Consider the following 15,196-nt stretch of genomic DNA (forward strand, 5'->3'; position numbering starts at 1 on the left):
CAAATGAAATACTGTGAAATTCAATCTTCCCATTGTATAAAAACTATTTATGAAATATAGCAATGTTGCTTAAAATGTAAACAGCAAAGTTAACCTGTATAAAATCTTGCTTCCCTTCCCTTCTATCATTTAACACTGACAACTGGTTTCTAACCTAATAAAAATATTAGAACTTGATCAGGAGTACTGATAAGTGCTCACTCTATGAAGGAAGGGATAGAATGGGAAGAATTGCATTTTTTGATCCAGAAACTGAATTTTGACTGTAAGGACAGAGTGGGGGAAGTGATCGTAACTAAACTGCAAAACAAGATACCATGAAGAACATGTAGAAACTAGAAAAGATATTGAAGATAATACTGAGAAGTTCTTTGCTAAAAGGAACAGAGAAGTTGGTCTGGAAAAATTCCTAATGGCATGTGTGTGTATGCTTACATACACCTTAGAGCTAGACTTATGAATAATAAAGAAAATAAGAAAATTTAACACAAATATACAAGTAAAACCTCCATATTAAACTGCGTGTTTGAGCATCTCCAAGCTGAGATTCATGTTATATAACTCTGCCCTTTACTAACTGTGTGACGTAAGACCGGTTACTTCACCTCTGAGTCTGAGTTTCCTCATCTCTAAAATGGGGATGGTAATGGTAGTTCCTACCTCAGTTCCTGACATATAGCAAGAGCTTAAAATTTAGAGATGGAAAAAACTAATATCTTGAAGACTAAATTAAATAATGGACATTAGGTGCTAAGCACATCCTAAGTGTTCAACAAGTATTATTTCTGGTGTTAGTTATTAGGCCCCAGTTGTGTGTTTAATGAATCGGTGCCAACCTTTAGGTTATTACTAAAGGGCTGCATACTTAATCCTATCCCCTTTTTACATTTTTATTAATGACTTAATAAAAACAAGCATGACTTACCAAATTTGTAGATGATAGAAAGCTAAAAGAGTAACAGGACATACTGGATGATAGACTAAAGATTTTCATGTGACTAGAAGTATAAGCCAAAAAATGAAAAAATTAACAGAGATGAATATTAAAGTTTTGCAGTAAGTTTAAAATGATGGGGAAACATCATTTGTTTAACACTTTATGTCTCAGTAAAATGGCATTATTTTCCATTCCATTTTTCTTTTTCTTTCTTTCTTTCTTTTTTTTTTTTTTTTTTTTCCTGAGACAGAGTCTCACTCTGTCACCCAGGCTAGAGTGCAGTGGTATGATCTTGGCTCACCACAACCTCCACCTCCCAGGTTCAAGTGATTCTCCTGCCTCACCCTCCCGAGTAGCCGGGACTACAGGTGTGTGCCACCATACCTGGCTGATTTTTGTATTTTTATTGGAGATGGGGTTTCACCATGCTGGCCAGGCGGTCTTGAACTCCTGACCTCAAGTGATCTGCCTGCTTCAGCCTCCCAAAATGCTGGGATTATAGGCGTAAGCCACCATGTCCAGCCTCCCATTCCATTTTTCTTTTCTAGGAACCCTAGTGTTAACACTTCCCTCTTTCTTATCCCTCACATAAAGTCTATCGTCATGCCCTAAATTAATCTTAAATCTATTTCTGTCTGTCACCACTGTCTCCAGCAGCTAGCATATGCAACCATCATTCCCCGCCTAGACTACAGCCATATCCTCTGTCCCAACTGGTCTTGCTACATCTATTCTTCGTTTCTTAAATCCATTGTCCACACACAACCAGTAAGTGTAAACCCCTTCTTATTGTTCCTTTACTTCAAACTATTTAGTGACCTCTCATTAAACTTAAATTCTAAACTCCTTAAACTGATCCCCATGTCCTTGCAAGATTTCACTCACTTTTCTCCAGGCTTATCCCATGCCCCCTTTTCCCTTCCTTACCATGCTTAAGCCAAACTGATCTCTTCTCACTACCTTGCCATCCAAGCTCCTTTCCAGTTTTGCACTTGCTGTTGTTCTTTCTCTCAGTTGTCAACCTTTATTCTTAAGTCTTGGCTCGTATCTCTTCCTCAAAGCACTATTTCTTTTTACTTCAGAATAGATCAGATCACCCATAGTATATGCTCCCAGACTGCAGTACTTCTCTCTTGTTTGCTTATCACAGTTGTAATCTTGTAAATTGTCTTGTGATAACTGTATCCCCATTAAACTGTAAACTCCGTATGGACAAGAACTGTATGTCTTTTATTACTACTTTTTAGGAGTAATAAATTGGAGTACACTTAACAGAAAATTACTAACATTGTGGAAACCACATTATTTTAAGAGCTAGGATTAGCATAGAGAAGAGAATATTTGGGGGAAACAGTACTTAAATACTTGAAAAAGGATCATATTGAAGAGGGAGAATGATAATCATAGTGGGTACCTAGAATCTTTGATAAGAAGATACATAAAACTGTATGTCAGTTCAGTTAGTATCTAAGCATCAATACTAAAATCAGAATAGGCAGAGTTGGCTTATTGTGCCCAAATTTCCCCCCTGAAAAAAAAAATCAGTCTTATATTCACTTTGTGAATTTAGAAATTTTATGAAACTAAACCTATGTGAGGTTTGTTTGTCGTTTGAACCTGTATGTGGGTGTGGATGTATACATACACTCTTATATCTTTTCATACCAAAATAAAGTAATTATGTGTATGCTATTCTCAAAATAAGGTAATCATGTACGTATTCTGCAATTTGCCTTCTTCAGCAAATGAATTCCACCTTTTAATTTCAGAAATTACATCCACTACCCAAACCATATTTAAAATTTCCAGCTGATCCAAAAATGTCCTTTGTAGCAGCTATTTTATCCAAACCAGCATCCTATGCAGGACCACACATTGCCTCTTTTTTGTTATGTTTATTAATTTGTCTCTGTGTGTGTGGTATTTTGTAATCCAGTACGGTCTCCTGTCTATGACACTGACTTGTTGACTGAAAAAGGCCAATTATTTTTCACAGTATTCCTCCTTCTAGATTTGTCTGATTTACTTGAAGTGCCATTTAGTTTGTATTTCCTATAAACTTGACATTATGTCTAATGGAGTCAAGTTTTGCCTAAAATATTACATAGGTGATGTTGTGTTGTCTACTTAATGTTGTATCGTGTTAGACCTGTTAGTGGGCCATTACTCATACTAAGATGGCTCTCTTAATTGGAGTGAAGACAACAGTTTGATCCTTCCATTTTTTTCTTGCCAAGGTCCCTCCTGGAACCCTCCATCCTCCCTTTCCTCTCTAGACTGTTCTCTATGCCTGCTGCGCAGTGTCTGTTCTGGAACTTTTTTTTAACATCATCCTGGGAAATCCTTTTTTCTGTTTGATAGATTAGATCTCTTATTTTATTTTATTTTATTTTTGATGGAGTCTTGCTCTGTTGTCCAGGCTGGAGTGCAGTGGCACGATCTCGGCAAGCTCCGCCTCCTGGGTTCACACCATTCTCCTGCCTCAGCCTCCCGAGTAGCTGGGACTACAGGCGCCCGCCACCACGCCCAGCTAACTTTTTGTATTTTTAGTAGAGATGGGGTTTCACCGTGTTAGCCAGGATGGTCTCCATCTCCTGACCTTGTGATCCGCCTGCCTCAGCCTCCCAAAGTGCTGGGATTACATGCGTGAGCCACCGCATCTGGCCTGGATCTCTCATTTTTGTGAATAAATCTACCAGGAGATTTTAAAGAAGGATACAATATGGCAAAACTACTGAGATTTTACTTCCACCTTCGTACTTAGTTGGTAATTTGCTTAGAAATAGAATTCTAGTTTGGAAATCATTTTCTAGAAATTTGAAGGCACTACTCCTTTGTTTTCTACTTTGATTAGTGCTGTTAAGAAGTCTCATGCTGTTCTTATCCCTGATTGTATGCTACTGGTTTCTTTCTGGAAAGCTTATGATCTCATCTGTGTTTCTTAGTGCTCTTAAATTTTACAGGGATGTGCCTTCATATGGTTTGGGTGTTTTATGGGCTCTTTGAATCTAGAAACTCATGTCTTTCCATCCTGGTAAATTTTTTTGTTTTATTTCATTAATAATTTCCTTCCTTCTTTATTCTCTGTTCTCTCTGAAGAAATCCTGTTGGATGTTGTATTTTCTTATTTAATTTTTCAGTTTTCTCATCTGTTATCTCTTATTTTCAATTTATTTTTGTTTTATTTTCTGGATTTGTTCAAGTTTAATTTTAACCCTTCTATTGAACTTTTCATTTCTGCTGTCATATTTTTCACTTGGCTATAGGTAAGTGCCATTTCCTGTTCTCTGAATAGTCTGTTTTTATGACATTCTGATTTTGTTTAAAGTTTTCTTTCCCTGTGTTGTCTATTTCTTGAGCATGTGTTTAGTCTCCCCTTTTAGTTTTTGTTAGAGGCTTTTCTCTCTTTCTGGTGGTCCTTAAGTGTTAGCTGTATTTAAGATGGAAGAACTGAAAAGTTCATGGGAAACTTTGTACACATGGGTGTCTAAGTCAGTTCAGGCTGCTATAACAAAGTATCATAGACTGAGTGGCTTAGGAAGAACAGAAATTTCTGGAGACTAAAATCCAAGATCAGGGTGCCAGCATGGTCAGGTTCTGCTAAGGGCTGTCTTCCTGGCTGCAGACTGCTGAGTTTTCATTGTGTTTTCATGTGGCAGAGAGAGGGAGCAGACTTTCTGGAGACTCTTACAAGGATTCAAATCTCATTCATGAGGGCTCTGCCCTCATGAGCTTATCTAATTCTAATTACCTCCCAAAGACCCTACCTCCTAACACCATCACATTAGGGGGTAGGGTTTTAACATACAAATTTTGAGGGAACCCACGCATTCAGTTCACAACAGTGGGCAAAGGTTATTGCCTGGTGGGTCTTGAAGCATATGACAGAATGGGACTCCTGCCTGTTATTTTATTGGGGAACTTTCCCCGTTTATCATAATCTGTAGGTCCTTTAGGTTTGGGCCTCTCAATTTCTTGGAAAGGAATCCTCCATGAGCGCAAGCCTAGATGTCTGTTTTGAAAGCCATTTGGGGGCTGAGGGCTAGACCTTTCACTGTTAAGTATAACACTTTAACTAAATCCCCTCTTTTCAGCTGTGCCTGGGGTTCTGGAATCCAGAAACTCTCTAGTTGAGCATCTCCAGAGAATAAACTTCTTCCCTGCTGCTCTGGTGGTAAAAAAAAAAAAAAAAAAAAAAAAAAAACCTAGCCTTACTGTGCTGGCTGGGGGAGGGGTTGTTGCAGATTTGACTGTCTTTATACAAACTTTTAACCGGGCCTCCTCTTTTTAGTGCCACATCCCACTTCACAGCATAGCCTTTACAAGTACTTGGGCTCCAATTTCTGAGCCTTTTTAGGTTTCTCTAGTAATAATAACAATAATTGCTAATGCATGTACACACTTTGCATATACTCGTTTAATCCTGTGAAGTAAGTACTACTAGATCCCTCTTAAATAGGAAATTGAGTTGTGACGAGGCCAAGCCCCTGCCCAGAGTGTCTTGACAGGAACGTGGTAGACTCAGGATTTGAATCAAAGCTGTCTGTCATGTATCCAACACTGCTCTTTAGTACAGATCAACTTGCCTCATATTAGTTATCTCATTTCTACAAGCAGTTAGGTTTCTCTGCTCTGTTGAGTCAGTTACTAGTCAGTTGACATTCTACCTTCCAAAATTTTGATGATGCTTATCTGCTTCATGTTCTTTCTCATTCTTTTTATCTGTCGCTGTGCTTATACCTGTTGTACTGCTTCACTGTCATTATCCAACAGAAGGAACAGAGATAAATGCTTATGTTCAGTCTGTATTTTTAACTGAAATTTCTCAAAGTTCTCAGTACTTTCTCTGTTTCATGCTTTCATTTGTTTTTGTTTTTGTTTTCCTAACACGTCCAAACTTAGGTATGTTTCCATTGTTTCCAGGTTGCCGAACAGGTGAAGCAAAATTGACAAAAGGATTCAATCTAGCTGCCCGGTTCATCATTCACACAGTGGGACCTAAGTATAAGAGCCGCTATCGCACAGCAGCTGAGAGTTCCCTTTATAGCTGCTACAGAAACGTACTTCAACTAGCAAAGTATGGTCTACTCATTTTCTGGACATAGCATATCAGACATTGTTAAAGGCCCCAGTTTTTTAAAGACAAAAGCCCCAGTTTTTAAAGATTAAAAACCTAGCAGTGGAAGTCAAATTTTAGGTGATTTAGGAGGACCCTGACAATAGAATTATCTTTTCAAACTTAGCAGGATAAATGGGATAGATTTGAGTGACTTGAGAATTTAACCTTTTCCCATTTTTTATTCAGTTTTTATGTGAAATACGTGTCCTCCAAAGAGTGCAATTAAATTGTATATTAATATAATTTTTGAGTAGTACAGTTGGGTTAGCTTTTATAGTAGATTTGTTGAAGAGGGAGAAAAGGAGAAGTTGAGCTAGATTTTGAAATTAGTTATGTATTGTGTATGTATTACAGATGTTTGTAGTGCAATTTTTGTGTTTTCCCTGTGGTTGCAGAGAGCAGTCAATGTCTTCTGTTGGCTTCTGTGTCATCAATTCTGCAAAACGTGGTTATCCTTTAGAGGATGCAACACACATAGCACTTCGTAAGTAATGTTGGAGAAGCTGTACATGAATTGAATCTTTAAAATTTTTAAAATTCTGGGCGTGGTGGCTCACACCTGTAATTCCAGCAACTTGGGAGGCTGAGGCAGGGGGATCACTTGAGGCCAGAAGTTTAAGGCTGCAGCGAGCTGTGATTGCATCTATGAATAGCCACTGCACTCCAGTCCGAGCAACATGTAGTGAGACCTCATCTCAAAAAAAAAAAAAAAGGGGTTTTTTTTTAAAATCATTAAATAGTTATAGCCAAAGAATATTCATTGATTAAATGATTGTAGCACCCTGGAGGGAAGTTTTTATTGGCAAGCTGCAGAGCTCTAAATTTACTTTTTTAGGTTGACATTTTTCTCCATTTGAATAAAGGGTTAGAAGACTTGCCTATTAGTTTTTTTAATTTAACAGAATTTGATTGAGCAAAGAACGAGTCTGGAGTTGGGCAGCCCCCAAAACCTGTATAGGTTCAGAACAGCTAGCCTCTTGAATTTGAAAGTGATGCTAAGTTAGAAAGTATGGCTAATGCATTGAGTAGTTAAATCACAATTTAGAATAATCTTAACAGTGCAATAAATGCAGTCCGATTTCATGATATCATATTTGTATAACACTTGGCAGTTTAAATAGCCACATTCACACATGCTGTTTGAATGTAAAGCTACATTTAGGTTTTCAAAGACTGGGCTCAATCAATGTGAGCCAAATGTCTGTATGTGACATAAAAATATGGCATTCAGCTAAAGAGAGTCCATGATCTCACTGTATATATGCAGATTTAGACCACATCTCAAGTTTTATATTTATTTCTGTGTGTCATATTTCCATGATCTCACTGAATATATGCAGTTTTAGACCACATCTCAAGTTTTATATTTATTTCTGTGTGTCATATTTCATGAGACACTGACAAACAGGAGGGCAAACAGTTTGAAACGGTAGTGGTGTTTCTTCTAAAGAAGAGCATGCTTTTAGAAAATATGATGTCCATCTTCAAATATCTGAAGGAGTCTCATTGTGAACTTATTCTGTGCTACATTTTTCAGGCAGCAGTTCTTTCGGGTGTTGTCATAAACTACAATGAGCATCTGGTGAAAGAACACTGTGAACCCATTGTCAAGAAAAATGTGCATAAATACAGAATTTGCATGTTATTTCAGGAAGTTTACAGATCCTCATCAGGATTATAGATAAGAACTCCAACATTACAAGGCAAGGTCTAAGACCAAGTTATAAGGAAGAAAATGTTGGTAGTACTAACTGTAACAGAAAAGTATTTTAGCAATCTTCTTGTCACTAGGAACATTCATGCAGAGGTTACATGACCATTTGTTGCAGCTATTATAGAAAACACTTCTCATTTCAAAGACAAATGATACTAAATGATCTTTAAGACCCCCTGTTATCTCTAGAATTTAAAGTTGAAGAGCTGAAAGCCTTATATCCACAAATACCACAAAGATATTTGAATGTATAAATTATTATTATGTAGCCTGGAGTTTAGGGTGAGGCTCTGTTCAGTCTTAGTCTTATTTAATTATAAACTATTTTAAAAACCAATATTCTAATTACTCAAGGATTTTATAGTAAATTTGTATATTTTATAATTAAGCTTATATACATTATACTAGACTGAGCTTGGGGGGCAGGAATCTTACCTTTTTATCTTGAATGCTTGACATATGGTACTTGCTCAAGAAATAAGTATTTTAAAAAAGGACAAGTAAATTCCACTTACTTTACTTAACAACCCCGTGTTTTAGGTAGTATGGTGTCCATTGTACAAATAAAGAGGCTCAGAAATTTCTCCTATTGTGAGAGTTATGCAGACTTGGAGCATATATCCAGACCTTCTGACTCCCAAGTCTAGTAACCTGTCTGCTATACTAGATGATTCATTATGCTTGAGTTAGAACTGCTTCAGTGGAAGACTACTCTGTTATTACATGCCTGTCTTCTAAATGGTACCTAACCAAAGCAAAATTCCTGCCTTGATATCATTGCTCCTGACAAGGCTTTTGACTGGTCTCTGCATTCTCTGACAGCTATGTCCTGTCATCTCATAGCTTCTTTTATATATCTATTTTTTATGAAGGTAATCGTAAGGATTGTATTTTAAAGAGGCAGCATTATTTTGTATAAAAGGTTCTTAATAGGGAGTTAAGAAGACTGGTTTTTAGTTCTAATTCTACCAGTCCAACTCTAGCTCTGTGGCCCCAGACAAATCACTTGATACAGTACTATAAGAGACGTCAACTTTGAGAGTAGCAGCAGATAAAGATCGATAATGGGTATAAGGGAGTTTGATGAAGCAATTTCTAGAAATATGATTAGCAAAAAGGAAATGTACAACTCTTAAAAAGTGGGCACATTTGACTTATTAGGCCTTAAATCTAGTGGCAAAACTGTAGCATCTCATTCAAACACACAGAAGATAATGCCTTTTGCTTGAATATTTTATCAGGCATTTGGAAAACAAATGACTTGTACACTTTAGTAACATATATGGGCCAAGAACAGATCTAATGATATAACTCTAAGTACTTGGTATCAAAAGCTTTCTTATTAAACTCTTATCAAAATTTATTTCATTTGAAGCCTAAGTAATGTTTTTGATAGATATATTAAGACTTGTGCTTTTTTTTTCTTAGTTCATGTGCAGTTTGTTTTTCTCCAGAAGAAGTATCTGCATTGAAATAAATTTATCAGGTTATTTATTCATCCAATAAAAATTTGAGTGACTACTATGTACTGTATACAAAATAATACAGTGGCGAGAAATAAGATGAAGGTGTTTGTTCTTGCGGTGTTTCCAGATGGAGAATTATAATGTCCTAGATATCATTCTTACAATTTATAGAGTATTCACTAGATGTTTAAGCACAGGACATCATGATTGGTTGCAGAGATAGATGAAATTTTGAAAGGAGGAGCGTGGTCTGACCTTTAGTACTAAAACCGTAGAGTCATGACATCATTCTTCTTCACTGCTTTTGCAGAGTTAATTTTCTACATGAGTTCCACTGAGAGAATTCAGTTTGGTTGCTATTTGGTATTGTATTTTATCTTCCAAAGGAAATAATATAATTATATTCTGGGAAACTATTATGCCTGAACATTAAAACTTGATGTCAAAGTAAATAGGAAACAGAAAATCCTTATGTTTTGTTTTGTTTTTTGAGATAGAGTCATACAGTGTCACCCAGGCTGCAGTGCAGTGGGGCAAACACAGCTCAATGCAGCCTCAACCTCCTGGGCTCAAGTGATCTTCCCTTGTTAGCCTCCTAGGTAGCTAGGACTACAGGCATGTGCCACCATACCTAGCTAATTTAAAAAAAAAATGTGGTAAACACAGGGTCTCACTGTGTTCCCAAACTAGTCTTGAACTCAGGCTCAAGTAATCGTCTTGCCCTCACCTCCCAAAGTGCTGGGATTATAGCCATGAGCCCCACACCCTGCTGAAAATCTTTTTTTGAAAGTTCATTTTGAAGAAGCTTTAAAGCAGAATAGAGGGAAAAATGAAAAGTATATTTGTTATCCAACAGGAGGAGAGTTGTGAGTGTTTGTTTAATCCTTTAACAAATGGGTTTGCTTTGTCAGGTTCTTGACCTACAATGTTGAACAAAGCAGGCAATATGTAACTGAGCCATAAATTGTTAATTCAGTTACAAGTTACTTTTGAATGATTGCATATCACATCTGTAAGGTGTGCTAGGCCCCAAATTAAAGTAATATTAATATAAAATATGCTTGGTCTTCAAAAAGCTTAGTCTAGCTATAAAATGTGAGAAATTCTTTAAAATGAAGGGTGTTCAAAAGATTCTAGAGGGGACACAAGGAAGGGTGGAGATGGCTCTCGGCTGGGTCTTGAAAAATGAGTAGGAGTTCACCAAAAGAAGAGAATGGTGGATGAGTGGTATTCTAGTCAAAGGTAGGCATGCAAGCAGAGGCAGGGCATCAAGTAAGTGGTATGTTTTGAATACAGCAAAGTAGATTTGGCTAAAGCATAAGATGTGGGAGGAATAATTGAAAATAGGACTAAAGAGCTGAGTGGGGAAAAGTGGATAGTTGGGGTTGGAGTATAGAGAGTCATGCTAGGGTTTTTGAATCTTAACCTGTAAGCAGTGCAGAGCATCACCAGTGTTTAGTAAAGAGGGTAACATGAGAAGATAACTCAGGCAACAGTGAGTATGTAGACTTGGGGAAGAAAGACACAAGGAGAGCAGTTAAGAGCTTGTTACCAAAGTCTGTGTGAGCCTTGAGAACCTGAAAGCAGCCAAAAGAAATGAATAAATGTTAGAAATATTAGCAATAGAATTAAAAGCCATAGGAACTATTTGAAAATGCAGTGTGAAGGAAGAGGTAAAGGAAGCATCAAAGACAATTCAGGATTCTAGCTTGGATGATTGGTTGGATGTTGATATGTAACCAAAATAAGGAATATAGGTAAAAAGGACCAGGTTTGTTGAGAAAAAGATGGTGGTCAGGATTTAGACCTGTTGGGGTCAGGTTTGGCTACACTGAATTTGAGGTCTCTGTGAGTTATCTGATCAGATATACCCAATAGGCATCAGGTAATTCGGGTCTTTTCCTCAGAAAAAAGAATATAAAGATTTGGGAGCCATCAGCATTTGAGGTAATACCTATCCAGCACATTCGTGAGCCAAGGAGAATAAGTATATCAAAAAAATAAAAAATATTGAAGGCAGAACCCTGGAGGACAACATTTTTAAAAGGTGAGGGCATGTGTGTTAAGGATTAAAGCTAGGGAGAGATCCAATGAGTTAAGAACTGAAGAAAAGGCCAGTAGGTCTTGTTATTAGGAAGCTGATAAAGAAGAATTAGGATAACATAGAAATTAAGAAAAAAATAATTGAGCTTTGGTTTTGTGGAGTTTTTTCAGGGTCTGAAGGGCTGGGTAGGATATCTAATACTGTAACTGAATGAATGGAAAGACACTTGTGCTAGATCATTCTGGCCGAGAGAGGCCCCAGGGAATAAGAATATACTGGATAAGAGAGAATTATCTGGAGTCAGCATCTTCTACGGCCAGTCACTGTTCTTGGCATTGGAAATAGAGCAAGAAATACAATAAAGTGTCTTCTGTTATGGAGCTTTCATTCTAGTGAATGAGGTGGAGAGGGCAGGGAGGATAACAATACACAAGTAACTTCATAAAATGTCTATCACAGTTGCTCTGGAGGAAAGCAAATCAGAGAAGAGTTTTTATACAAGTAGTCTGAGCAGGCTTCACTGATAGGGTATTACTAAGCAGAGTCCTGAATGAAGTGAGAAGTGATCCATTACAAAAATAAAACATTGAGGAGTTTGATTTTTCTTTATGTATAAGTAGTTTTTTATTTATTGAGTAATCTTTCTATTCTTTTCCTTAGGCACTGTAAGGAGATTCCTAGAGATTCATGGGGAAACCATTGAAAAAGTAGTATTTGCTGTCTCTGATCTTGAAGAGGTATTTTGCTAATTGTTACATTATTTAAATCTTATTTCTACCTTTAAGCATTTGCCTTTGGCTTATCGCTATATATTTACTGAGTTTCCAGCAGACAAATCCTAATGATCTATGTATGTATTTGAGAGTGGGTCTTACCATCATTCATTGAAAAAGACTATATTGGAAACTAAAAACAAGTCAAGAAGGAGCATTTTGTTCATATTTTTTATAGCTAAACTGTTGTCGCTGTGAGTGAAATCTTACAAAGTGGAGTTGTTTTGCTTGGCCCCTGTGTTAGCTCTCAAAGCAACACCTTCTAAGCACTGAGTGTTTGGGGAGCATAACTGGAAACTACTATGCCAGAAAAGCTTTGGTGTGTGCCTGAGCAGGTGACAGCCTAGCCCTGTGGCTGGTACTGTGAGGTTTATATGTTTTGTTATATGTAGTTCAGTTTAATATATTTCAATGTAATGTCAAGCCATTTTAGAAAATCAGTTTATTCTTATCTCATTACACTTTAATTTTAGAGTGATTTGTCTAGTTCAGCTTCTAATATTTCCCAGTTTTGTATTATTGAGCAAGTTAACCTCTCTGCTTCAGTAAAATAGAAATACTGATAGTACCTCTATCAGGTTTTTCTTGATAATAAAATGAGCTAGTATATTCATATTAGCTATCTATTAGTGAAGTATCTATTCAAGGCATATATAGCTACATATATAATATATATGTACCTTTGAATTTGCTGTAAAAAAGGCACATTTACTTTATCTCTTGTTTCATCTGGTTTATTTATACATAGAATCTTCCAGTGATCTTTTACTGAGTGCTTGCATATATCAGGTTTACTATATTAGGTCCTGGGAATATACCAGTGAAAAAAGCATGGTTGTTTCCTCAAGGAGCCTTTATCCTTTTATGGAAATAGATAATTCAGATACATTCAGATAATTGTGATAAGTGCATTAATGGAGGTATGGGAAGGATAGGACATAACTTTAACCTGGCACGGGGTTAGGAAATGCTTCCCATAGGAAGTGATACATAAGTTGAAATAATTGTAAAAGGTACATAAGATTTGCCAAGGGAGAGAAGCAAGTGGCAACAGTCCTACAAGCCTGAGCAAAGACATGGAAATAAGACATAGCATCGAGTGTTTAGTATTGGTGTTGCATAAAATGTGAGGCTGAGAGTGGCAAAAATGAAAGTTAGATAGGGATAAGATCATTCAAGGCCTTGTGTCACATCCTGTAAAATTTAGACTTTATTAATTACGCAATGGGAAACAGAAGAGCTTTACACAAACAAATGATGTCATCTAATTTCTGTTTTAGCTGTGTGAAGGATGGTTTGGAAAGAGAAAGACTAATGGCAAGAAGAGATAACAGGTGCTTGCAGTACTCCACATGAGAAATGATCAGGCCTGAACAAGGGTACTGGTAGTGTTAAAATTTTAAACATTTAGTAAAAAAATTCAACTGGAGTTGGTGGTTGATTAAATACATACGGGAAAAGGAGTTAAACATGACTTCTAGGTTTTTGGCTTGAGTGACTAGGTAATGATGCCGCCATTGAGATAGCAAATAGAAAGTGGGAAAAGTTTTGGAGATGGGATGAAGACAAATTATTTTCTGAACACGTTGAGTCTTAGAGGATCAGTGGATCATCAGGGCAGAGGCTCAGCAAACCATTGTGCTTATCAGTTTGAAGCTGAGGAGTGAAGTCTAGGTTAGAGATTTGTCCATTTTCATAGGATAGGATACAAATGAGATATGGCTCTTGCTCTCAGGGAGTTGGCAGACTAATGCTGAGACAACTAGATAAACAAAGATCACCCTACAGTGTGGCAAATGCTCCTCTAAGGCATGCACCACAGTGCCCTGGCAACTTGACACCTGACTCAGATTTAGAGGAACAGACTTTGCCCTCAGTATACCTGGGAAAGTAATCAACATTTACCATCTTTTTCTCAAGTCATTTGTGAATAATTTATAGAAGAATAAAGGGATAATGAAAAGCAAGTTTATTAGACATTTTAGTAAGAATTTAAACATAACAAACCTCTTTGTATCAAGTAAATACTGTTGCACAAACATAAAAAAATGAAAGAATACTGTCACACATCCTTTTAGTAAAATGAGATTGTCCAGGTTCCTATCACAAAATAGTATGTGATTAAGTTCTTCCTGTTGAATGACGGAATGAGAATACCATATTTTCTTTTGTCCTTGGAAATACACAGTGGCTCATGCCTGTAATCCCAGTACTTTGGGAGGCTGAGGCAGGTGGATCACCTGAGGTCAGGAGTTCAAGGCAGGGCAGGACTTATAGTTTAGGACTGGCTAGTTTGAATAATTCCAGCAGACTCTGGACTATAGGAGTAATCTCTAGATTCCTGATACCTGGCCCTTGATTATTTAGACCAAGAGAAATATTTGCATAGTATGTAAGAGTTAGATAAGAAAATGATTAGAACTGTAGATTTGGGATTGGTTGGTTGGCATATGCAAGATGTGCTTTTTACTATCTTTAGGAATTAGTTATCCCTTACAAGGACAGTCTTCCCAGGCCAGAAAGCTTTTTAAGATGTGAAAAACGTCATAAAATAGAAAAAAAAAAAAAATGAAACGTAATTAACATACATTTATTTAAAGATACAGATAGCCAGTAAACACTGCAAAAGTGCTCCACACCATTAACCATTAGAGAAATACAAGTAAAAACCACAGTGGATACCACTTCACACCCACTAACATGGCTATAATTATGAAGGGAGACAATAACAAGTGTTGGTGAGGATGTGGAGAAATTGGAACCCTCATAGGTAGTTAATTGGAATGTAAAAATGGCACAGCTACTTTGGAAAACAGTCTGGCAGTTCATGAAAAAGTTAAACATAGAGTTACCCTATAATGCAGCAGTTTGACTCGTAGTTGTATACAGAAGAGAGTTGAAAACATTTATGTCCACACAAAAATTTGTACACAAATATCTGTAGTAGCATTCTTTATAATAGCCAAAACATAGAAACAACTGAAATGTCATCAAGTAATGAATTGATATAAAAAAAAGTGGTGTGTGTATGTGTGCGTGCATGTGTGTTAGAATATTATTCAGCCATAAAAAAGGAATGAAGTATTGATACATGCTACAACATGGGTGAACCTTGAAAACATCATGCTAAGTGAAAGAAGCCA

At 36.8% G+C, this 15,196-nt stretch overlaps 1 protein-coding gene across 5 annotated transcripts in view; it reads left to right on the top strand.

Annotated features, from left to right (window-relative positions):
* Nucleotides 1-15,196, top strand: part of LOC105479091 (ganglioside induced differentiation associated protein 2) — a 69,903-nt gene that overhangs the window by 10,315 nt on the left and 44,392 nt on the right. For all 5 annotated transcript variants that reach the window (XM_011736894.3, XM_024792042.2, XM_011736898.3 and 2 more), the window contains exons 4-6: nt 5,861-6,014; nt 6,452-6,540; nt 11,941-12,017. In XM_011736894.3, the coding sequence (XP_011735196.2) occupies nt 5,861-6,014; nt 6,452-6,540; nt 11,941-12,017 (320 nt within the window). The remainder of the gene's footprint in view (nt 1-5,860; nt 6,015-6,451; nt 6,541-11,940; nt 12,018-15,196) is intronic.

The sequence above is a fragment of the Macaca nemestrina genome, chromosome 1 (assembly GCF_043159975.1).
Source record: "Macaca nemestrina isolate mMacNem1 chromosome 1, mMacNem.hap1, whole genome shotgun sequence".
Classification (NCBI taxonomy): Eukaryota; Metazoa; Chordata; class Mammalia; order Primates; family Cercopithecidae; genus Macaca; species Macaca nemestrina.